The following is a 26,225-nucleotide window of genomic DNA, read 5'->3' on the forward strand; positions in this document are numbered from 1 at the left end:
CACCAAGGCCACTTTACACAACACAAAGAAGAGTCAGGTGGGGGCTCCTGTTCCTTGTTTTGCTTCTCTGTTCCTGGCTGCATTATTCCCCACTATCTGGGCTCCCTCACTGCTCATAAATGTCCCCTTTAAAAGTATCTCCAGTTACAGTACAAAAGTTGGTGATGTATAGCATATTCTAAAGAAAGATTTGCCTCTGTTCAAAAACCTTCCTGACCTCGTGGCCGAAGAAGAACAAAATAACGTATTAACAAAAACACAGTTCACTGCCAAAGAAAAGGAGTTCCTGTAAGGACTGAAACAATAAATCTCCTCCGTACTGAACTCCCAGAGGGAGTATGTTGTGTTTCCTCCTGTTCTTTATCAAAGTCCCCAAAATAAGCAGGAATGGGCAGTGACTAGGCACAGTCTCTACACACCTTTTTCCATGGAGTAATTAAGGCCTGCCTCAGAGTGAGAGAGCACTCCCTGCCCAGCTGTGCAGGGGAGAGCTGACACCACCACCACCACCACCACCACCAAGCATGAAGCTCCTGGGGATTGCTGCCTTTTTCCTAGCTGTACTCTGTGTTTGCACTGTAGGAGGTAAGTTCTTTGGCTTTTTTGGATAGACTTGTAACATCTGTGGGGTGTTTTGTGAGCAAAAGCTTAGCTGTCAGTAGCTGGATGCCTTTTTTTTTTGTCTTTTTAGTTCAGTGATTGAAAGACTATGTGTTGGAGGAGAAGAAGGTACTAACTGGTAGTTGAGTTATATGTGTTCTGTGAAAAACTTTCCTGCATTGTATTTTTGTGACAGCTCTCTTTCTAGATGTCATGAAGCTCCTCAGTCTGAGAGAAGTTAAAAGCAGAGGTATATTTACAAAGGTTTTCTGTTCTATTTTTCTTCTTTGAAATAAAGCATCTTTTGTAGAGATGTCTTTAAGGGGGGAATTGAAATGTCTGTCAGATTTTGTAAATACTGCTCTTGCAAATCAAATCTATCCTGATGCATTTCCCTGGCACCATGCCAGCAATATGTTTAGCCAAGGGTATATCTCAGAAATTATCTTAGTTTTGCCCCCAAAGATACAGGGGCTTACGGCATTTATTGAGTGTCAAATAATGAGGGATGCAAGCCTAGGGGTGATATTAGTTACTGAGTGCAATGTCTTTTAAAAATTTTTCTCAAATGCACAGATTTAATCAAACTTTGTGGTGTTCACATGGTCACTGAACTGCTGTTTTCATTATTCTTCAGCTTGAAAAATCATGCTTTTAAAGTGGAATTACCTAGTAAAACCTGAAAGGCTGAAAGAAACTGTAACAAGGGCTAGAGTATATAATCACCTTTGTCAAAAGATACATTTGAAGTCAAATCTGCTTTTTATCTGTACTTTCATTTGCTGGCTCTCTGGAGTGAATACTTATAACCAAAGCTTCCACAAATGCCTATAGATTGTCTGTAAAGGATTTTATGAATCAGAAGTTAAAAAATTGATAATGCTAGATTAAATGATCTAAAAAAAGGTAATCAACTCTTGCTCAGATTACGTGTTAAAATCTAGAAATGTCTTTTGTGGTGTATCTTATGCTATTGCTTGGGCTCACTGCTGTTAGGGAAAAAAATCAATAAAGAAGATTAAAAATAAGATTGTGCCACAGAAAGAACTGCTTTTAAAACTATGTTAAGTAAGTACAAGCCCTGAAAGTCTGTGTTGAGGTACTATTTATTCTCTGTCTGCTACTCCTAGTAAAAATAGCCTTCCTGTCATTGTTAAACCTTTAATTTCACAACTTCTGAAAAGCAAAGTGGAGTTGGATCAAAAGAAGCATATTTAATACAACAGTCCATAAAGCTTATCAGAAAGCAACATGCAAAGGTGGGAGGAATTCTGTCAATTTTATACAATCCTTTCTTTAAAAAGGATTTTCCCTCCTCTGCGTGATATGAGCAGGGCAGAACTGATGACAGTGAATAAGCAAATTTTATATAGGATACGTTTGCTCTGAACAATTTTGGTTCTGTAAAAGTATTTTTTTTTTAAATGCTTTATTGCAAGGTAGACACAGTAGTGAAGTTCTGTTGGTAAATTCACAGTAGAAGATGAAGAATGTGTGGGGGGAAATTTGGAGTATGCCTCTACCTTGTGAAAGTAGAAGTACATAATCTGGGCAAGCTTCCTTCAGGCTATCCTATGCATTGACATGTTAAGACAGAAACAGTTTTATTGTCTGTTATATGAGGCTGGACCGAAGTCTTTGGATTTCCACTGTTTGTGGTCTCTAAAGTGTTCTGGACACCTGGGCTGTGACAGCAGGATTTTATAATCTGAAGAGAGGAATGGATGGTAAGGAGGCTGACACCAATCTCCCTCATGCTCAAGTATCCCTTTTCTGAGCATTGGAGCCAGAAGCAAGACATTGCTCCAGTTGCTTAGAAACACTTTTAGTATTTTTAAATTATGCTCAGTAAAATTTAAAGAAGGTCAAATCACACCCTGGTGTTTTAACACTCCCTCCACCAGGTTTTGGGGTAGTTTGTCTTCAAAGCTTATCAAGACAAGTAACATGTGGGCTTGCAGCCTCTTCACATAATACACACAAGCTTATTGTCTTTGTATCTTTTGTAAATCATGCAGAAGTGGACAAGGATATTTCCATTGTGCTTAGTAAAGAACGTACCAAGTCTCCTGCGGGGCTTCCAAATTTCATGCCTTGTCTTCAGCCTGTATGCTGGCGGTGCTTTCTTGGTAATTTTCTAATTCATCCTGGGATCTTGCATCCTCAGAAGTCCCTAATGTTTTGGTGGGGTCTGCCCTCTGTCAGCAAATTACTAGAGGCTCAGTTATGTACAGGTGTGGTGGCCAATAGCCTCCTGAAAACTTGTCCTTCCTCTTGAGGCTTTTCTCAACCCTTTGAGAGCTAAAGGACATGCTTAAAGCATGTTCCTTCATGCTCATTTCAAGGTGTTCAGTCCTCCTGGCACATTGCCCTTCATTCTTACCTGCTCCAAAATGTATCTCAAATAGAAATGCTTTCTGGGTTGGTTCATAGCATTTCCAGCTTTAAACAACAGACAGCAATGGAATGGATCAAAGAATATATTGCCAAACAATAGTAATCAAATATAAATGCTCTTGAGTCTGCATTAAGATGTAATTACTTTTAAAATGTGTAAAGGTGAAGTTTGTTCTTCTAAAACATGAGGGGAGAGGAATTGGCATGTGCTTATAATGCAAGTGCTTAGAGGTTACATCTTCCTGTGCCCTGGCCTTGTAATAACAGCATGGCTATTGCTACATGGCATAGCAGATGTCCTCCACAAAGTGCTTGTAGCACACCACAGCTTCCTTCTCACTCAGGTGCTCAGGTCCCTTTCTTGCAGAAAGTATAGAAGAAAAGAGTGAGGTTGTGCTCCTCTTAGCATCAGTTGGGATGTGTTCAGGTTATGCACTCAAATGTAGGAGCTGGAACGTACTGTCTCGTGTTGTAGACGTACAGTGGGTGGGTTTATTAACATCTGATTAGTGACCCCTGTTGACAGCGAGCAATACCTTTCTCCAAGAGTGCTCCCATCAAAATTGATGGCACTACAAAAAAACAACGGTACTTTTCATTTTGGAAAGGTAGGAGCAAATCTTGGCATTGAGAGCCTGCTCCAAAGGCCACTGAAGCCATTTGGAGCTGTTCCATTACACGGTGGATCAACGCTAATTTATGTGCTTCCCAATCCCCTTCCCCATTAAGGGGATGCTGTGGAGCCAGGGACATCATCCCAACCCTACGACACAGCAGATTAATCCCGGCTCCCAGGCTGATAGCTTGAGAAAAGTTCCACTAAACCAGGGCTCCTGTAGTGATTATGTACATTTGCAGCTGCCTGAACTCTGCTCTTATCGATGTTAACTAGAGGAGATGGATAGCCTTTTCCTTTTCATCTTCTGTGCTCTCAGCTCACAAGCCTTCAAGTCTTTTAAAAAATTAATTTTTAGAATTAAATACTAATGAAACTTTTTTTTAGCCATTAAAGCTTTTGAGCGTGGTCTCCCCTTATTCTGGGTTATTTATTCAAGGCTGTGCTCTGGGAGAGACCAGTAAGGCACAGGCTGTCACAGTCAAATTGTTGTCTCATCTCTGAAAATTTGAGAAATGTGAATAGGCTTTAGATAACCAGCTGCTTTTTCACACCTTTAGCTTGCTGGAACCCAAACTTTAAATGTCTTGAGAGTTTGCCTGTTGTGAAGGAAAAAAAAAAAAAAAAGTGTTTTGTGTGTTTCTGCCATTCCTAGCAGTTTGCAAGACTAGTTTTCTCAAAAATCAAATTGTAGTGCTGGAGCTTACCGTAGCCTTTGAGTTTTTTGTTCCTGTACAGATTTTTTTCGTTCGTTTGTTCTCCCCCCCCCCCCCCCCCCCCCCCCCCCGCTGCCACATTCCTTTCATTTACTGGAGCTTTCTTATATTGGGTCAGTTTTGCCTAATGGATTTTTGAGGTATATTTATTACTGGACAGAAGAAAACTGCTTGCTCTAGCCCCAAACCCGAATGCAGGTTTATTGCATTTACTGAGGATAGAAGCAGATGGCTTGATACCTGCTTGATAAGGAGATTATGATTTGCAGCCAAAATAAATGGAAACTGAATTTGAAGGGCAAGTTGCCTGCAGCATTCGGCTCCAAACCTGAGAATACATAATGCCATATAACATGCCCAACAAATGGTTGTCTCTTCTGAAAATTTACCTCAATGTTTTCTTTTTTATTTAGCTTTCTCTTTTATCTGGATTAAAACCTAGATTTCTTATTATCTTTACTCCTTTATAAATTAGGAAAAAAGATCTGCTGAGGCTTATGTTTTGGTTTGGTTTTGTGGGTTTTTTTCTAAATAGGAAAGGACCTTGAATTTAGTCTCCAATTGTTTATACATCTGAGTCCTGTGTGAAAAACCTGCAAAAATACAAATTAAAAATAATCTTTAAGAAACTCTTAACCTAGGGAAGGGAGTATTTTTAACTGGCACCATTTGGTAGCCAGGCTAACTTCACAGTCTGAAGATGAGTAAGGCCCCACAGTAAAATCATATGGGAAAGACATCCTTATTAGTTGTGTTCTTCATGAAGGGCGGGGGGGGGGTGTTGTTTGTTTGTATTTTTTGCTGAGACAACTCAAAGAAGACCCTTTAATGGTTTTATTTTGCAATTCTGTAAACAGAGAGACAATGTTGGATTTGTGTGTGTAGCAGCTGTTACTTCCAAATACAAGTCAAGAATTAAAGACCTGGCTCCCCTAGAAGACAAACATTTACTTTGGGTTTCAGCTAGCACTCTAAAAATAGGTGTCCCAGATTTAAACAGAAGAGTCAAACCCTTAGTCACACAATGTCCTGCCATGCAAGCCACCATCATTGTCCCAGCACCTGAGCTATCAGGTAGTGATACCTTGGCATTCATCTTGTGAAAGTGGGTCCTTGGATGCCCTAACAGCAGCACACTGTATCAGCCAGACCTACCTGCAATAGAAAAAGTGGTTTGACACAATTTAATATGACGCTATCTCTACGCTGTGCCTTCTGAACCTACCTCCCCGTGTGAGAAAGCTGTGCTCTGACGATCACTTGATCATATAATGGCTCTAAGGGAACAAAATTCAGCAGGTGTGATCTGCTGGGGTGTTGTCCCCTTGCAGGAGAGGTAGAAAGGGGTTAAGAGGTCCTCTGATGCCACCCGCACATGTACTGGAGCCTGGTCTGGCAGGGTCAAATTAATTCCAAATAATTTTTTTCTTGGCTGCCAGGCTAGACAACAGCCCCTTTCAGGCCAGATTAACTAGCTAGTGCTCCAAAGGTTATGTTTCAAGCTAGTAACAGGGCAAGGATATTCTGACTGCTTTTATGTGGAAAGTGGATGCTTGCCTGACTTGGGTACAGGTGAAAATCCCAGCCTATTTATCAATAGAGTGTTTTTACAACAATTTTTAATCTCTCTTTTCCAATGGCACTAACATGCTCCTGGGTGTTAGCTGCATGTTGTAGATAGCAATGCATCTCAGGTTGCTGAAACCGCAGAGCAAGTGGCACGTAGTTTTGCATCATATTTATCCACTGCAACCTTTCTGCCTTGTCTTATCACTAGAATGAAATTACGTGTTTTGCCAAGATGGGAGCACTAGCCTTGCTGTCTGAAGATTTCTACGATATGTAATCATTCTAAAAAGCACATTCAGTTTGTCTTAATGCCATGATTTCTCAGTCTGGTACTTGGTTTGAGGAGTGTCAGTGTAATCAAAACTTTAGGGTTAAATCAATTAAAGCCCTGATTATATTAATAAGATGCTTATGCTTCCTGCAGATTTCTCCTTTCATAATCTTTAGCAGGAGATTAATATTGTATTTGGGCTTGACAGGTTTGGCTATTGAGGCAACAACTCATCAGAATGGCAAAAGCTTTGGATTTTAGTTAGTCTGAGGAAAACAGCGCCAGGAGATTTACTAACATTCCTGGCCAAGGATTCACATTATTTTCCTCTGTAAAATACCTTACTTATTTGTTGAGGCATGTTTTCATTGCATGATAATTATTTGAAGTGATCAGAGCCCCATATATTCCTTCATGTTTTACTAGTTTTCCTACTTCTTCACATGCTCAACGTTGAGTCTAGGCTTTTATTTGAAACATAGTGTTGACAACCTTCTAAATGTTAGTGCATGTGGTGCTATCTATCCCAGTATGAGGACAGTCTGGAATCATCTTTCTTTGACAGATGAATTACCCCTCCTCATCTCAGCATGGGTCATATATCACAGTAATATAGATGATGTAAATATCAGTGTTTGTGAACTCATTCAAAGGCTGTGGAAGCAAAAGTATCACCAAACATTGCTAGGTGAAATGGCAAAAAAATGAGGATTGCTCTGGCAAGAAATGAGGAATTCAAATGTTTTCACCCCCAAATGCCCCATGTCATGTCCGGTAGAGAGGGGCGACTTTGGACATGATACATGGCTAATGCTTCCACTGCTATGCAAAGTCCTCAAAAGCCAAAATTTGGGCTTTTTTTTTTTGCCCAGGAATTACAGACTCTCTGAAACTCCTACCAAGTTGTCCAAACCTCATTTCCTCTTGACTGCTACAGATGGTCATAAAGGCAGAAGTCTGTGGCACGTTGAAAGAAACATTTGGGGCCAGCGTGCAATTCGATTGTAGTTAATTAATTTCTGCACAGGACTGTTAAAATCTCTTTCTGCAAACTACTGAATTCTTTGAATTATGGAGCTTTCTGGACACCCTGTGGAATTTAACTTTGCTTTGCCACGAAACACATAGGTCTTGGAAATTGTAGCCAACCCCAAAAGCTGGCTGTCCAGAAAGGCTATTGCAGTAGGGCAGCTTTAGTTTCCCTTTAGGGTGTTTTTTTCTTTTAAGAGTATTAATGTATTTGCTGTGGTTCAGAAGGCAGCAAATGTACTTACCAAACTGTTGGACTTCACTTGCAACAACTCACTAGAGTAGTTTCCAACATGTAACAACTGGAAGAACTTGGAGATCAATTCCAAATAACCCAATCCCCGAGATGTGTTAATGACAGGAAGGGGAGGACACAGCAAAGGTATTAGAGGCAAAAACCTCCCACTGCAGGACTGTTTTTTGGTTCTCTGCTCATTTTATCCTGTCTAGTTCAAATTGCTTCAGAGGAAGCCATTATTTCCCTTTACATGCCATTCCCTGTCCCAATGGAGTCATGTGGCTAGTGCATCTTAATGCTGTTGAATTTAGGTGAACTAGCGCACAATTTATCTTACTGACTAAGTGACATTTTCTTGTAGTGCACTGTCTGCATCCTCCCTAATTGCTTTCACCTTGCATTTCCAAGAACTGGCAGGAACTACTGTTTTCAGGGGCAAAATGGAAAATGGGGATTGGTCATTTATGGAAAAAACGGCCAAGGGAGAAGAAAAGCAGAGGGGTTTGAGTAGGAATGGAACAACTTATTCACAATAGTTGTAATTGTCATGGGGAATAAAATTACACTAATTGTCAATAAAAGTACAAGTGATGTCTGTAGCTGTTCACCAACATGAGATGATCAGCTCCCAGCTCACCATGACTTCCCAGTACACTGACTGGGACCCGGGGTTTTGACAAGCCTGAGCATCCTGAATATGGTCTCCTTCCTGCTCCACTAGGAAGCTGGGTATCAGTGTGGGTACTGGCGTGGCTATTGCAGCAGTTCCCGCTGCTCTTTGACAATGTAGGTCCTCAATGCTGACCCTCTGCTTCAAGTGTTCTCCTAGTAACAACTTTGGGTTTTTAATATGAATACTTTGGAACATAAAGCATGCGAGAAGAGCATTTCAGTTTCATATCTGAGCTTAGCAGTTGTTATCAGTTGTATCAGATTGGTAGAAATTCAGAATAACGTGAGTATTCAATCAGCTTGGCAGGATACTTGCAGACAAGGAGGTCGTCTTCAGCTATATGTGCCAGCTGCAGCAACCAGATATTTTCAAAGTATATCCTTCATCCTTGCATATAATGTAACTCCAGTGAGACTGTACTCTACTTTGGGCTTGCAAAGCCCATTTTGGGCTTTGCCTTTGGGATATTCTGTACCATTTAACCTTTGTTCTAGGCAATATGGAAAAGATGAAGAGAGACTCATTGAGCATGGAATTACATTAATTATAGAAGCAATTTACAGTGTTTCCACAGAAGTTTTCTGATGGGAACAGGGTTTTTGATGCTCCAGAGGCTTTCAGAGCTTTGTCAGGAACAGAGTGGCATGGGTGGGTGTGGCTGAAATGGGTGTCTAGGCTGGTCCCGGATATGCTAGAAATAAATACATCATAGCAGACACTGCAGTGACCCTTTCCTGAATTATACAATTAGTCATGTTGCTGGAGATGCATTTGGATCACAAACATAGAGTAGAAGAACTATGATTTTAGTAACTGCTGCAGCACGTTGCAAAGGAGAGCTACCGATTGACCTGGGCTCAGCTTCCCCTCTGGCTGTTTTATGCCTGCCCTACCCAAACACACTCTTTCCTGGGAAACAAAAATAGGCTTGCAAATAGCATGGTAAGGAAGAAGCATTGTAAGCATTACCCGGAGGACGTAGTTTTCTCTCCAGCTTCTGGGTGGGGGTGACTTACACCAACACTCCTGTTCTTTCCTGTTGCAGGGGAAGGGGCTCTCCTCTCTTTTTCTTGTTCTACTCAGCAATGCACAATATGTAAAAAGCTCTTTCTATATAAAACTGCACCTATTAAAGACATTTTCAAATTGATTTAGCATGACTAACACAAGGGGGGTGGCAGTTTGTTTTGCATACCATAAAATAACCAATAGTAACTCCTACCTTTTATCTTACACATGGACAGACAAATATATTACCATCGAAGGGTGACAATCTGGTGGTTTAAATAGCTTTAAAGGGTTTAATTAAAACCTGTTAAATAGGTTTAACAGGTTTAAATAAAGAGAAGTGCAGAGCTTGGAGCCTTTGTCCAAGGCAGGCTGGAGTGCTGATGAGCATGCTGAGCACATTTATTATTTTATGGAGTGCAAACAATGTGCTCATCCCTCTGTAGTACACAGTAATAAAGATATCCACTATGCTTTATGTAGGAGCAGAAAATGCATTGAGAAAGCTTGTGATTAAAAGCCCTTGATAGGGAGTTTGCGTTTCTTCTGAGTCAATAAAAGAAACCATGAAACTGGCTGGTAAGTGCCCAGATTTCTATGTCCACACACGCAGAGAGGCAAAGCATGCTGTGCTTGGGTTGTTTCAGATACTCGATAAAACACAGGGTCACTCATCCAACTCTTCTCATTACTATTTTTGTTGAGGGGGAGCCCTCAACAACCTACAGCCATGTTAGCTGAGGCTGGTCCTTGGTAGCTCTTTTTCAGTATTTCTCTGTGTGGTGGCTACCTATGCAGGAGCTGTTTGCTGGGTGCTTTGAGCAGGCTTTGTGGAAACAGCACTGTTTGCTTGGGGAATTGGTAATTCCCAGCAGCTCTCTGCTAGTGCTTGGTGTTGGGTCATGCTAGCCACACGCCTGAGTAAGCAGGAGGAGCACTGGGGTGCTGCCGGCACCAAAGCTGCGTTTCCTGCCTTCTCCCCATTCCCTGCTGGAGAAACTGTGGCAGTTCCCTCCCTTTCCTTCCTTTCCTCAGCTCTTGCTGTGGGTGCCTCCAGCCCGCCTGGTTTGCGTTTCCTCTGCAGAGCCAAGTCCCGCATTGCCCCAGTTGCTGCTGTACATTCCCAGGCCTTGCAAGAGCAGCCTGTCCCTGTCTCCCTTTGCAGCTACAGGGCTTTGCATTTATGCTCTCCCTTCCCTAATGTCTTCCTCTGTCTACTGTTCTCAGGTGCTTTTGCTTTCTGCAGGGAGGGTGCTATGCCCTTCCAGCCCAGTAGCTTCTCCTTCCTGCCTTGGTGTCTTCCCTGATGCTCCTGCCCATGTTTCTTCCAAATCTTTTATAGCAGGTCATCTCTGTCCTGTGACACCAGCCTGCAAACCAGGACCAGAAACTACAGTGGAAAAGTAGAAAATTGAATTTAAATGTAAGATCTCAACATGTAGGATTTGTATAGCATGTTTTCAGTTTGCCGCTGAAGACAGGCGTGACTGAAAGGAAGGTAACAGCTTGGCAAACGGGAGGTGGTTTCCCACCTCCCTAGGCAGTGGGAGTCACAGGCTTCCAGCTGGTTGGCATCAGGCAGCAAAGAACATGGCCTCTTTCCCTGCCTTATGGTTTTTAGCATTGCCTGTAATATCTGACCACATCTCACAGGGGTTCACCTTAAACATGACCAGTGTAGCTTTGGGAGGACTGTGTGGACCCTGAACAGTTGCTGTTGTAAGATACTCACTATGGAGAAAATCCTGAGGAGGAAAATGGCTTATGTTGCACAAGGCTGCGTTAAGAGCGTTTGCAGAAGTGCAAAAACATTGTGAGACCAGGCTGGAAAAACACTTTGCAATTCTGACTCGTGATGATATTGCAGTGGCGGCGATCCAGCATAGGACTGTTATTAGGGACACAGCTTTCCTTTCACCAAGTGCTGTCACAGCATGAATAGCTGTGTGCAGATACTGTTACAAACACATCTGAATGTATGCGAGGCATGCCATGCCTTGTGTATTGCTTTAGCATACTGAAGAAATACGAAGACATGAAGGTTGTGTATTTTTCTTTCAGTTTCCTTCAAATTCATGAAGTTTGCAAATGGCTTTGTTTAATTTAACATCCTTTACTATGCACTGTTATCAGCTCCAGGCATTCACTGGATCCCATCAGAACCTTGATTCCCACTTAAAATCTAGCTGATATGACAATAGAGGAAAGATTTAAAGTATGAGTCCTTAAGAATTAAATGTACTGGAAAGACTATTACTTTTATCAAATTAATTCTTTTAGAACAAAATATCTGCAGGCTTTTAATTTTTTTTTTTTTTAATTCTGGAATGTTTAATTTATAGATTTTGTATTTGTGATCTTACAGGTTTTGAATAGGAGGAAAGGAATTGCTGGTTTCCAACAATACTGTTAAAATTGCACATAAGCGTCTTCTAACAGTATATCCCAAATGGAAGTTTTTGTGATCTGGAAGCATCTATGCTTCCTCTAAGATTTTTTGCAGTGCTTGCTGGTTTTCTAAATAATTTGCATAGTATGGGTTAGTCATTTTTAGCCAACCAGTGACTAACCTATGACCACAATTCAACACTGTTTTTTGATTTTTGGGAAGTTTCATATCACGATTTCAGTCTTAACAAAATACTCCAGATTAAATTGAAAGTACTACAGGGATGACTGTTCTTAAGATTTATTGAAACACTATAGATAAACCCCTCTGCTCTTAGAAACATGCCTGTCTTGAACCTGTAGGTTTCATGGCAATGCATTTCTCTTGGTATTAGGTAGCTCTTATTTGTGCAATTAGAATGTGGGGAAAAAAAGCTGTATGTAGTGGAAATAAAATAAACTGCAGAAATGCAAAGGGAGGACTGAAATAACAAGTTATCTAAAATTAATCCCATTCCCTGCTCTGTCCTACATTACAGATTTCTGTAGTATTTTCAGAGGGTTGATTGCGCACTGAACACATGCTTCAGACAAAGCAAAATATTGAGAAAGCTGAGATTGGTTGCAAATGCCAGTGTTGCAGCTTGTATCCATATTATTATTATGGAAGATCCAAATGATAAAAACTGCAGATGCAGTTGAGATCTTGACCTGCAAATATCTCTGTTTCTTGCATAATTCCATTAATGCTATCATGTGTTGCCATTGTGTGTTGCAGTTTGTAGTCCTCTAGAAAATAAGAACATACTATTACTCCTCTTTTATCAATTGGAAAATGGAACAAAGGGAGTGTCTACATGGCAAAATGCATAGAAATACCCAAACTGACTGAATGAGGCAGATTAAGTTCCAGAAGCTCCGCCTAAACTAATTAAACTGTATTGTTCTACATAGACATTCCAGGGAGGATAGAGTAATCTCTACTCTGCAGTTGTAGCTATTTATCTTATTTGCGATGATATATCTAGGAGAGCTGTAAACCAGCAAGCTCACATACTATTTATGGTAGCACAATACTGCAGTGTGGATGCCACAGACATGCAAGAAGTCAGGTAGATCCTTGGAGAACTGGCCAGCACCATATCATTACAAACCAGCCATAACCATTAGTGGCAGCTACTTTAAAGCATCTTTATATGTATTTTGGCAGAGTATTACCCTGAAGCTGTGCAGGAAACTGAGCCTGGGTTTCCTGAGCACTGCTTCTACCTTCTCATCCTCAGCTGGAAGTGCAACCTGGGCCTCTGCAAAACATTACTGAGGAGGAAAGGCCAAGAGCACCTAAATGCTAAACTTCACCAGGTAGAAGGCCCGTGTAGAAGGCCCATTTCTACATCAGGAATTAAACCTTAAGTTTGATCCCTAAATTAATGTATTCAGGTGCACTTGAGTTCTGTTTGGAGGTCTTGAGTAGGGTTCAAGGAGTGCCTAAGACTTGTTTTTGCTCTCCACACATAGGGGTGGTGTTTGTGCGATGACTGGTTGATGGGAGATGAGCTTCTCATCTAGGCAAACCATATTTTTTTCTTTGGATGATGTGTGAACCTTCGCACAAAAATGCATTACAAAAGAAATAAGAAATTTATCTCCAGGTTTAGGGTAGAAGGTCATGAACTGGGAAAGAAAGATGGGTGAGGAGTGAAAACAGAAATAAGAGAAGTGTAAGAACTACACTGGGCCTAGGGGAAGATCAGTTAAGAGAATGAAGAGATGAAGCAGCAATAAATGAAAATGAAAGAGAAAACATAATAGACAACAGACCTCCAAGGTAAGAGTAAACAAGTTGTGTACGTTGTCAGGCAGCAGCTATTTATTGGGAACTCTGAGAACAGCAGTACCAGCTTTTGTCACAAGGACAGCTGTAACTTTCTCCAGAAAGGACAAAACACCAGATGAAGTGTACAGGCTTCCCGTGGATACTGCTGGAGCAGCTGTTACAGGAGGCTCTATCGTCGTTGTGGGGGCTGGCAGAATTATCGATTGCTTCCTGGAAAAAGATACTATTTATTTCTGATGGTGTGGAAAGACAAAGCAAGAAAGCAACTTTGACTTCTGCATGACTTGTGTATAGCTGCAAAGGTCCAGGGTCACACAAACAACAATAATATAACATAATATACAACAAACAAACATAATATGACAACACCACCTGTAGATTCTGCTTTATAGCCTTGAGGCAGGGAATTAACACGTACAGGTTTCCTCAGGACACCTCTTTGGTAATTGCTCCCAGCTACAGCCTTTTGAATATTGGTCTGGTTTTGAGTGGGAATATCTTGCATCCTCATCAGGAAAATTGTTAAAACACTAGCTTCTGGCTGTTATGCTGTCAGCTTGACACAGGCACCGAAAAACCTGCAAAGTTTCTAGTCCAAATTTCCCTTGTCCATTACCTCTAGTTTCATCCTCAGTGGATGTAATGAGAAGTTTATTCCTTTGTTGCAGCCCCTCACCTACTTGAGTGCTGTTATCATGTGTTCCATTAATCTTTCCCATCTCTGGGCTAAACAAATGCAATTTTTGCAATCCTTCCTGAGAGATCATTTTTTTTCTAGACTCCTGATGAGTTTTATGGTTCTCCATTAACTCCCCTGCCCCTGCTCCAGGCATCCACACCTTTGTCAACACCCTTCCGAAGCTGGACCAAGTATTTCAGCTGTGGCCTAACCAGTGCTCATCTGAATGGAGGGATTTTAATATGAACATACCTTCCTGTCTACCTAGTGGAAGGTCAAGTGAAAAAAATGTCAAACAGGCCATTTCACTCACTATTTCTGTAATGATAGCAACTTTTCCATAAACGTAATTTCTTTTGAAAATCAGATATTGATGCCAAACCAGACAGCATTTAAATTCAGTAATTCATGTAACGAATGCAATCAATATATATTTTGGACAATCTATTAATCTTTAAAAATGTTTTCATTTTGACTTTTTGGCATTCACTTTTGTATTAGCTGTTTCATGTGGCATTTTAAACTTAGTGGTTTGTGCCCTGTAGTATTCTGTAGTGTATAAACAGAACTACTGATGTAATATCATGCAGTCATTTCTGCTTTTTTTCTGTCTTGATTATAGCAATAACAGGCACCTAATTAAGGCAAGGTCAAAACCTGCTTATCTTAGTCTTCCCAGTGTAAAGGTAAAAATAATATGGCCGCAGGGTGGGAAGAAATGATGAGAGCTCTAAGCTCAGACCTTGGAGACTGAAGCCTACCTACATCAAAAGCTGCAGTTTGAGGACAACTGTGGCCGTTGGTCAGCCCTGGCTGAACTCAGGGACTCCTCCTGAATTTTAAAAAAGAAAGCAAGTTTAGTGTTTCAGTTCGTTCATTTTGAAACCATGCCTGAAAACCAGATACAAATTATTGTACTGTTGCTTTAATTTTAGAACAAATGTACCATTTAAATCCAAGCCAGAAAAGACAATAAAGGGAAATTCTGTGAACGTGAAGAAAAAAAAAAACCCAACAGTTACTTTTTTTTTCATTTTGGCCTTGTGGCCATGGGTCAAATGTTTTTCAAGCTCTTCTTAATTCCTTCTTATTTTTCCCTGCCACCCTTATTGTCTTACCGTCTCTGGGCCTTCCTGCCCTTCCCCTCTCATCTTCTTCCTGTCCTGTTATCTTTCTCCCAGTTCTGATTTCTTCTCACCTTGTTATCTACTTCTAGACACATTTTTTTTCTTTTTGGGTCTTCCCACCACCACCATCATCGCTTTATCAGCCCAGTGTCAGCTCTGAGCATCTTTTAGCTCCATGTGTGTTCTCCAGACATGAGTGCTACATGACAGGTCACCTACACTCTTTTGACTGAGTTTATTGCCAGCAAGCATGGCAAATGGGAGGGGGTTGTGTGTGGGAGCACTTGCTGAGTAGATTTTGGCTACTCCCACATCAGAGTACATTGAGTTGCTCTCATATGAAAGGGATCACTACATCTAAATTTGTTGAAAACCATGCAATTGTAACTTTACGTGGTTGTCCTTCATCCGAGGCTGCAGCCAACCTTACATGAGCAGAAAAATGAATCTTTCTGTCTCTCTCTTTGTTTAGCAACAGTCTTTAATGGGCCAAAGTTCTTTTCTCAATCATTTTCAATCTCTTGCTTTTATCCCCCCTTGGATTCTCCTTAGTCACAGCTTAACATTGCAAATAAGAGCATAATAAGCCACTAGTTCTATCACTTTTTAATCAACCAGTTCCCCCCCAAATCCTGGTGAGTTTTAAGTATTTTTGCATGTTGCTTTCAACTTGTTTTTAAAGTATACTTAATTATCCACCATTTTAAGAAAATAATTAATTCATAAGACCCTACTTTATTCTACTCTGCTAATCAAATTTACCTTAGTTTATCTCTAGCCTGTGATAAAATCAGCAAATTGTGAATCATAACAAAACTGTGACTTAAATTCTCAATTTTTTTTAGTTTTGAGGAAATCTCAGCCTATCAACATGGTTATTAAGCGGAACACCTTTAAAGGATGAGTAATCTAAGTATTGCAATGGGCTTTCCACAAAGTCATGCTGAGTTAGGGGAAGAATAAGTTAGGGAATGAGCTAATTGGCCAGCTAGCGTGTTTAGCCGGTGTTACAGACATGGTAGTTACTGAGAGATGTTATAATAAACCATATGAAATGTAGGCACTGTTGAAAAAACATTCTGTTTTAGTGCTGTGGCCTTGTGGCATGGGGAATTACAGGAGATTTGTCAGCAGCTCATAATGAGAATGAAGAGACGGAAAAATGCTTGTTGTTTTTGGAAACAAGATTGCTTTTTGGTCTATTTGGATAAAATTTGTTTTTGAAGTATTTCAAGTGTGGGTTATGAAGCATTATTCTGACTGGGTAACTAAATGGCAGACAAAACAGTATTTTTAAACGCAGTGTGCAAGGGGCTGTGCATAGCCTGACTGTATTCATGTGTCCTGGGGAGTGGGGCTGAGGCAGCAGCAGGTCCATAGGAAACTGATTTAATTTGATATGGGATATGCCCACATCAAACTGGGCCAGCACATGCTGTGATGAGGCATTACGAAGGCAGCAGCATACGTAGAAAAGATACCCAGGAAAGTGGGGCTCGCTGGGAAGGGGCAACATCCCAGCTGAGACCCATTAGAAATGTGCAGGTGCCAAGAGGGCTGATAACACCTTACACTGCTTGAAGAGTTGTAAGGGCTCATCTGACTAGACCTTAATATGTGCTCGCAGAGCTCCTGCAATTGTATTATGTATTTATTTTTTTCCAGGTTAGATCTGTGACTCTGGCAGGCCTCCGGTGGTGCTCGTGAAATGTTAATCGGAGCGCAGCATGCTGAGCAAAGGGAACAAAGCTGGCTGTTCTGCCCTGTAGCCAAAAAAAGAGAGAATGCCAGCAGATATTACCATGAATAGAGTCACACAAGAATAGTGACATGCTGTCCTGACTCAGTTTTGCGATGTCTGTATTACAGCATGCTAATGCAGCATGACAGGATGTCACGCTCCAAACCTGAAAGCACTGGGGGATTAGTCTGTGCCGTTTTGCTCCCCCATTCTGTCATAGAGCTGATCTTTTCCTCCCCAAATGTACCCATCCTTGTCTCACAGCAGTTTAAAATCGTTGAGAAATGCTATTGTTTCTGACTCAATGTAGTTTTTTCACCCCCTTTATCACCCCCCTAACTCCTTTTAGTAGAAAAATACAAACACCCCAGCAATGAGACTGAAAATCTTATTTGAGGCCAAAACTCTAGTTGAGTTAACGCTGTTACAACTTTTCAGCACAGCCAGAAGATATAGATACTATTTTGCTTTTGGTTTGGTGGGGGTTTTTTTGGACAGCTTGTTTGTTTTGTAATATTGGACACTTTCACCTACTAACTTGACATAGGATTTTTAAGACTGGCATCATTTACTGCAGTGAACTCCCAACAGCCAAAGCACTGCCTTAAGGGCAATGGGGAAAGTCAGTCATTACTCAACCTGATGCTTCCCGAGCTGTGCTCTGTGAATTCTCCTCTTCCCCTCTTCCCCTCACATGTAGTAATCAGGGTGATGCTGAAAAGCCCTCCTGAAGTGCTTGTTCTAGCCAGGGAGCTAGTACAATTTTGTTCCTCCAAGGCAGGAGAATGGGTGCTTACTCCTGCAGCCAGTTATTTTAGGTAATCCTCCACCCTGAAGACCCAGAGCAGCTGCGGTTGTACTCAAGGGGAGGAGGATGTAGCAAAAAAAACTTTAATTGCTCCAGTTTTTTTTCCAAACTAGTCTTAGAGTCACTAATAGCTGTTGGAAAACAACCCACAGTCCAAGGGGGGAGGCTGTAGCAGATGGTCCCCATTACAGCAGTGAGGGCAAAGCTAAGAGATTTAGGATACAGCTTGAAAAGATTGCTAGCAGTTACATGATTTGGTTGCTTCTGCTAATAGGCTTCTGAACTTGATTTTCCAGGAGGGTCTTTCCTACTCTCTGCCTTATATGCCTGTGTAGTGCTAAATAGATCTGGAAGGTGGCTGAAGTAATATGATTCTCTGTTTATTTCAGAAGATGGTACTCCAGCCAGTCCCATCAGTGCAACCACGTCTACACCAACAACGAAAGATGGTAAGAGTTCAAATTCACTGTTATCTGGTATTCGGAAACTCCCATTGCCTTTTTAGCTTTCAGCTTTTCCAACTTCTGGGAGAAATTAGGTGAATTATTTCATGTAAGGTGATTGTAGAGCAATGTATTTTTCTGGGCCTCTTATAAAACTCTGTTGAGAAGAAAGGATTGAGGGATCTTAGTAAGGGAGGGTTAATTTGAGCAGGATGCATTTTTTGTTTCAGGTGAAAAAGGCTGCAATTCTGTGTGTTCCTGTGCTCTCAAGGAGTGGTTCAAGTGTGATCAGATATTAATAAATTAGCTAAGACTCATAGTTCAAGAGGTTGTCGGATTGAGAATAATTTGGGAAGCAGCCTCAGTTAAGGGATATGGCAGCAGGAGGTAGCTGATTTGATGGGTATAGAGTGACAGAAGAGGGCATGGACTTTGATAGTAAAGAATTACACAATATATGCCAATGTTGGGCCTCAGTTAGTAGGAGAGAATACATGTGCATAAAGCTGTCATTTGCAAAAAAGCTACTGGTAACTTCTTGAAATTATTGATGTCAAGATTCCCTTTTGGGGGCAAGGGGATGGCACCAGTGCCCTCAGTTTCAAAAGCCGCATTGTCCGTCTCTTTTGTTTGTGATTGTTTTAACTAGATCAAACTTAAAGTCCTAAAACTATGAAGACTTAACAGAGAAAATACCTGCTTCAGATGGTAAAAGTCTGTGATTCTGGCTTACATCTTCAGCTGACACATTCAGTTCTCTTTATTGTATAGCTTTGTACTTATGAAAAATCAATATTGACCGTATTTCATTCATGTGAGCTAAATATCAACTCCTTTATTAGTTTGAATATTGAAGACTGCTGCATTTAATAAGTGTTGCATGTGAGAGAAGAAAACTTGGACACAGGATTCTATTTTTTGATAACTAGAGATAATAATGAGTCTGTTTTGGAGCTGAAAGCACTGAGGTGATTATGATGTATACACTTGAAGTGCTAGTAATGGACGTGAATAAGATGCAGCCAGGTGAAGTATGCATATATTATGTTTATTACAGCAGAAGAATTAGTCCTTTTTCAAATTATGTTGCAGTTCTTTTATGTTTCAGAAACCCTGATGTTCATGTCTGTTTCAAAGCTATTTCATAAAGGCCCACCACCTCACAGTGAATGATCCCTTCAAATGTTTCACTGAAATTTCTCTTGCAGCTTTTTGTCACAGAAGGGAAAGCAGTATTGTTATTTATACCTATGAGAAAAGCATCAGAAGCCCACTATGAGATTAAAGCACTTTGTGGGTGTGGAGCAAGCTCCCAAGGAGTTCCATCCTTTGAGGCACTGCTATTGTAGGTGAACAGCCAGCAGACTGAGAGTGGAGGAAGAAAGTATAAGTTATATTCTAAAAGTTCTGGTATGAACATTGCATTTAGAAGTACTGAAGTCATATGAGAGAAAATGATATGTCATGTCATGATTTGTTCCTATTCTTTCATGTATCCCATCCATGAAAATTTCTAGAAGAGGTAGTAGGACACCTGTTGGGTTGTTGTCAGGGATTTAAATAAGCCTCTGTAGCTGACAGTAGCACTTTCTGTTTGTGTTAGATTACAGAATTGAAAGCTGGGCTCTTAAAATGATTAGTTATGGCTTTTTCAGCCCAGATTCCTCAACAGCAATTTGGCCAGTCTGTTCGCTTGAGCATGTGTCAGGCTCACATAAGACCTGCAGTATGCCATCCATGCACAGCAAGACACACTGATTTAAACCTTGCTTAGTGATGTTTGGGCAACTCTGCTCCCCTCTTTCCATACCAGCAGCAGCTGGAAGTGATCCCTGCTGCCTGAGGGAGCCCTTTCCCTTCCCTTCAGCCTCCAAATCTCACCCCTCTGGAGGAAAGAACTACCAGGAGTCACCTTACGAAGGGCACCAAGTTCACCCAGAGAACTATCACTTACTAGAGAATACTATTCATCTCATCCACTATGTCCTAAGCTTTGCTGCACACCTCAGAGGAAGGGCTGCCAGGTGTTCCTTTATCCCCAGAAATCTGGGTGTAGAGGAAGAGGGTGTGGCGAGAAGAAGACTCAACTGGGGCTTGAGGTGGACAGCAGAGAGAAGAGGAAAAAATTGCACAAAGACTAGTAGAGTCTCTTCCCTTTTGGTTCTTTACCTGTAATATATAAGCTGTGTTCCTGTGCGTCACTCACACTTCTTTCTAGTGAGTTTACATCCCTCCACCTATTAAACAGGCATGTAGCAAAGTGCTGGTCAGCAGTTTAGTCCAGCAGCATAGTGAACCCATCCATCCATGCCAGGCTCCTTTCCCCTCACCTCCTCCCTTGGAAGTCATGTCAGGCACCTCTGTATAACTCCCAAAGAGCATACACCTCTTCCTTAGGGGATGGCTGGAAGGTACAGCTGCTAACTTTCAGTGGGCAATTTGCGGATCGTCCACAGGCCAAACCTCCCCTCTGATACCAACCACATGCGCTTTGAATCCTCTTTAAAAATGCGTGGGTAAGAAAGGACTGTAAGGGCCAGACTTTAAACAGAAATTCACTGCCTTTGTGAGAGAAGGCAGCTAGAGGTGTGTGATGTTTATTTATGCATGATAAAATAAATCAATAAAGATGTGAATGCCTTTCTTGCAGTAATGGAAGCTGTGAGCACATCAACTTTACAATCAACATCATTGCAAATGTCAGTGCTGACAACAACTGAAAACAGAACTACAAATGAATCCATCACAAGTGGTAAGTGAAAATTTCTTTGAGCTAATTGTTGATGCTGTTCCAGTGGTCGTTCAGGAAATTAAGCAGCCATGCCTCTTGGCTTGGGAATTTGTTTTACAGGTAGTGAACTCTTTGGTGAAACCTTGCAGGTGTGCACAGGAGCTTCCTCTTGGTCAGGCTCAAGGCACCTCCAAGCCAGGCCTCATAACTGTGCTATCACAGGCTTGTCTTCAGTGGGATGACCCACCTATGGGACAGGAATGGCTTTCTCTGCAGTGAAGGGAGCCCTGTCCCTGTTTTTTTTCAATTTAAATGAAATATTCGTTTGATAATTTAAAAGTAGGCTGCAAGCGGGGCAATAGGTGTGGGGTTTGTGTGTGGATATGTATGTATACAAAACTGAGGAAATAATTTTAATGTCATTCCTCTATTAGACTCCACATCTTCTTCACCTAATGCTACACAACAAATAACACAAGATACAACAACACAACTACCAGTAAAAGCGATGACTACAACAGCAGAAAAAAGTGACAGCACAACAAACAGTAAGTGATAATTTCATTGAGCCATTTCTGATTCATTGTATGCTGCACTTCTGTAAAACAGTGTGGAGCAATAAAAGGAGATCAAAAAGTAGTTTGGGTTATGGATTTGGAGGCTTGGGGAAGCAGAGCTGTTCATCCTATGATATTACATATCTTTAATGAATCTTGCTCTAGAATCCTACACAAAGAATATTATACCTTTAATTTGTAGTTGAGGTGATCTGAAGCCATGACACAGGATTTAAATCTCCCTGTAATTGGGAGAGATGTATTTGGAACAGTTTAATTTTCTTCTGTGTTTTGGTTGTGGGTTTTTTTTTTAAATAAGTACTTCTTCAAAAATAAATGATCCTATGTGATCAGAGTAGTGTCAGAACAGCCCTCTTTGTTTTTTATTTTTGTATATGTCACAATGCTACAGTTAATTATGTTCTATGTTATTATGAGTCACAGTACTGCAAGCAGAGAGGTGGTACTAATTACCCTACATCAATGCTAAGAAATACTTTTGTTCTCCATAAATCTTCAGAATAATGTGTGTTTTGGCCCAGCGCATCAGATTAAGATTCTAGAAAAATAAAATAATAAAAAAAAAATCTCACATATCCAGCAAGTAGTTCAATTAATTTAAACAAGTATAATAACATCCAAAAGGAGCTCAGTAGACTTACGATGAAATTCAGTCCCCCTTTTTTGTCTATGAACTACTCTGTAAATGTTTGCTCAAGTCTTTTGCTGAACCAGAGGGTTTTTTTATATTTAATTGACTCAAAAAATTAAAAATAAATACTCCAGATATTTAACTCAGCAGTCAGTGGTACACCAATGTTCTCAGAATTTATATTTAGAGCATACTGAACTGTGACAAATAATTAGAACTTGACTTCTCTTCCCTTGGTTTCCTTGTCTAAAAAGGGTTTCCTATGAAATGGCCTGCATGTTTTCTTTGTGCAAATTCTCCTTCAAAGCCACCCCTCACAGACCGGAGCCTGCTAAGCTGCCTGGAGAGCCATCACCCTTTCACTTAGCAGTTACATCTTCTACTGATGTAGCTTTCCTGCTATGCTTGGTGTAGGGAGTAGTCTGATTCTCAGCCCAAAGTCTTTTGGGTTTTTGGCTTGGCTTTTAAATGCCAGTATGCATGAGTCACAGAATACAGTCTGGCCGATGCACAAGCTGCTGAAGTGATACCGAAGGCCACAAAGAATCTTTTTAAGCTTGCATTTATGACCCCGTGGGCCTGTCAAAAGCCTGCGGCATGGCGCATCGCACTATGGATGCGATTCCTAGTCCTTTTGGTTTGGCGGAGGTTCCTGGCTTGTGGGTACCGTAATGGCACAGCCACCTGGAACTAAACCTTGGTGACAGGTAGAGCTCCCGGCAGGGGAAGGAAAGCTAACGAGGAAAGGCGTGCCTGCCAGTACAGCTTAGATCCGGCCACTGCTCTGCACTGATGACCTGAAAAACTGGTGCTGGGGGTACAATGGTGCTGGAGGTATGATGGGCCTGGGTGTGAAGTTTTCACCAACGCGCTTCCTTTCTATTCCTCTTGTGTTCTCTTCCCACCAGCTAGAGTTCAGTGCCTAGTTGCTTGGTTTGTGATTTGTTTTTAGAACTCCTCATTTAAGCTAAAAAAACCCCATAACTTGTGATAAAAATAGTTGATAAATGAAACAAAAAACAGGGCTTACCTGCCTCTCACTCCCTTTTGTAAGATGGAAAATTGAAGAAGATATTGGGAACTGCCCTGTATTAAAAGACTTTGTATTTTCTTTCAACGCTAAGTAGTATTTGGAAAAACTGTGTATGTGAAAACCAATTTTAGTGTTTTTTAAGACAAAATTCTGGTCTACCTTTCAAGAAAGTCATATCCTCAGCTTCAGCACAAACGAGTGGGACGGTGCACAAGGTAGGGCTTTGGGACAGGGCACTGCACAGGGGCTGTGCAGATGTGTATCCAGCCCTTGCAGAAAACCCACAGACCTCTCGACCACTGTCTGGCTGCTGGCTACAGCCATCTCTCTGTGTCCATCCCACGTGTTGGCATGGTGAGGTGCTGTTGGCTTCACCACATCCTCCCAGACCCTGCTGATATGCCCAGCAGCAGCACAGGGCTGGGGGAGTCGCGTTCCCTGAAGTGAGCACAGGCATAGCAAGAATTCTGCTCTCAAAATGGACAGGAGATGAAAGTTGTCTACTCTCTCTTTTTCTTTTTCACTAGCACTCACTTCTCCCCCTTTTGGGGCTGGCTGTATGGGACTGAGGCAGAAATTGGCAGTGCCTTTATGACACTTCAAAATATACCTTTACTACACGTGACTTTTAATAAAAAGGAGGCACCTCTGTTGTTTCGTAATGGAGACCATCGCACTCTCTGGTTCAATCCCTGCTAAAAGCTTCAGCAAATTATCACACTCACACAGCAGAGATTTGACAGGACTTCCTGTCTCCGCTGCAATTTCTGTGGCTGCTGTCACCCTTTATTATAGATTCAGGAAATGCCCCCAGTGCTCCATACACTGTGAAATCATGCAAACGACTTTGTCTTTTTTTTTAAGTCTTCAGTATTTTCTTCCTCTGCAGGCCATAAGTACAATCTCTCCCTCTTTGCCCTCCTGCCCTGTTTATTGTATTGGAAGCCAGCAATTAGACTTGTCTCCTTAACCTTCTTATTTATTAATATCAGTGGCCAAATCCAATAGTTCACATTTAGTCAGAGACTGACCTCGCTTGTGCAGTCCAGGCCCCAAACCAAGAATTTATATGGTGCCACACTACAGCAAGTTGCATCTGCAGTCGGGATTTCATATCCTGGGACACTTGGAGTTATCAAAGAGAATATGAAATTAAATGCAACAAAATATTATGTTCTTTCTCCCTTGGATATGGAGCAAGCATCTTATGCAAGGTCAGTGCTCAAGGTATTAAATTACAAGTAAGAGTGGATTTTTGGCTGTTATGTTTCTGATTTATCTCATGCCACTCTCCTGAATGATGATACACCATGGTGCAATGAAATATTCAATATTAAAAAGTAAGAAAAGGAAAGAATGCAGGAGATACTTTTTCTCTTTTTGTCAAACTACTGGTAATTAAGAAGGAAGCTTTACTTCAGTAAAACTACCAGAAGAGGGCTATGGTAATATGTATTGCTCAATTGTCCTCAGGTCGTTACTGCATGCTATAGGTAAACACCGAGTATACTTGGCTGCTGAGACGTGTTAGGCAGAGAGATGTTTTAAAACATATATTTTTAAATACTTGGGGTTTTCTGCTTACCAGAAAATGTAAAGCTGGCAGACAGCAGATGCAGTCAGCTACGGGTGTAAACATTAAAGCTGAGATCTGCTTGGTTACCTCCCTAGCCAATTTCCATTCCTCTGAACAAGCATGAAGTTGCATTGGTTTTGCTACACTGGGATTTTTCAAAGCTTTCATGAATGCACTTGTTAATGCAAATGGTTTCTCAGGCTATTGATTGCAGGTGTGAGGCCTATATGTGTGTTCATGCTAAAGATACAAGCTCAAGGGAGAAGGTTTGGTCTTCCATCTAACAAAGCCCTCATGCTGGCATTTTAACGCAGTTTGGGTGCAGTTCCCTCTGCCCTGTAAAGGTGTTTCCTTGATTCATTCATTGTCCAAGTAAGGTTTGAACACATGTACAGATGTCTATATTCTTTGCAGTGCATAGAGTATATGCAGAGTATTTGCTGCTTACTTTAAGCATCTTATGATGTCAAAGGTAGTTAGGTAACCGCCTGCTGTAAAGAAAATCTAAAGTGCTGTTGGGAAATGCCAAAATATATGTGGATTATACATAGGTTAAGTAGAAAATCATGCTAAGATCAAGTGAGGATATCTGTTGAATTTCAGCTGGTTAAAGAAAATGAAGGGGTTTGAGAGCACAAAGAGTAAGGAAATACCTGAGGCTCAGACAGCAGCTTTGCAGAGCAGCTTCAGGTTCCCTGTTGTTGATTATCACTTTGACAAATATATGTTAACACACTGTCATTTATCTTATCAAAATATCAGCAGGGAGAGCTGCATCACCACCAAGGAGTTCTGCCACTGCAGCAATCATGCCTATTCGGACAGCTATTTTACAATCTTTACTGCTTTACCATTTTTATTCATAATCAGCTGTTGACAACAAACCCATTAACTGATGGTGTGAGTGCTTTTGCAGCAGCAGCAGCCACCCTTCTCTGCTGTGCTGCTTTTCTGCGAGCCCAGGCCTCCCCCTGCCAGGCAGGCAGAAATCTTTGCTGCAGCTGGCTGAGCCAAAGCGTGATGAATTACTGCAGCGATGTGTCAGTGGGGATGGCAGAACTGAGTCACTGTGTGCCCGCGCAGAGTCCCCCGCCTGTTCCCAGGCAGAGCACGGGCACCGCAGTAAGGACTTGCGATGTCTCCTCCTGTTGAGATCAAATTAAAACTTGCATAGATATGAGTTATGGGATTTACCAAAAAGGCAGATTTCTAGCAGGCACACTGTGCTGTCAGTGCTGCTGTTGCATAGGTGAGCAGTGGCTGGATATGGATGCTTCTGTTCCCACAGGCTTTTGGCACACAAGCTATTCGATCTGCTAAAAATGTGTTGATGGTAGAGCCAATGCTGTGTATTAGGTGTAAGGCTTGGATGCTGCTTAAAAGCTGCTTCAAAGCCACAAGTCAGCAGAGAATTGGGTTGCTAGGATTTAATCTTACAGTTGTACAGTGGAATTAAGGGAAGCTGCACTGCGAGGCTCTGTTTTTTGTCTTGGGAGTGGTGAAAACCGGCACACAGACTTTTGCACCATAGCACAT

The 26,225-nt window shown here is 41.3% G+C and overlaps 1 protein-coding gene across 3 annotated transcripts in view; it reads left to right on the plus strand.

Annotated features, from left to right (window-relative positions):
* The first annotated feature begins 301 nt into the window (after window positions 1-301).
* Window positions 302-26,225, plus strand: part of EMCN (endomucin) — a 56,450-nt gene continuing 30,526 nt past the window's right edge. The window contains exons 1-4 of one of the 3 annotated variants that reach the window (XM_052775587.1): window positions 302-585; window positions 18,087-18,146; window positions 20,791-20,892; window positions 21,306-21,419. In XM_052775587.1, coding sequence (XP_052631547.1) covers window positions 525-585; window positions 18,087-18,146; window positions 20,791-20,892; window positions 21,306-21,419 — 337 coding nt within the window. In that variant the 5' untranslated portion in view covers window positions 302-524. The remainder of the gene's footprint in view (window positions 586-18,086; window positions 18,147-20,790; window positions 20,893-21,305; window positions 21,420-26,225) is intronic. The other 2 variants (XM_052775601.1, XM_052775595.1) reach the window with 2 other exon arrangements.

The sequence above is a fragment of the Harpia harpyja genome, chromosome 2, assembly GCF_026419915.1.
Source record: "Harpia harpyja isolate bHarHar1 chromosome 2, bHarHar1 primary haplotype, whole genome shotgun sequence".
In the NCBI taxonomy this organism is placed as follows: domain Eukaryota; kingdom Metazoa; phylum Chordata; class Aves; order Accipitriformes; family Accipitridae; genus Harpia; species Harpia harpyja.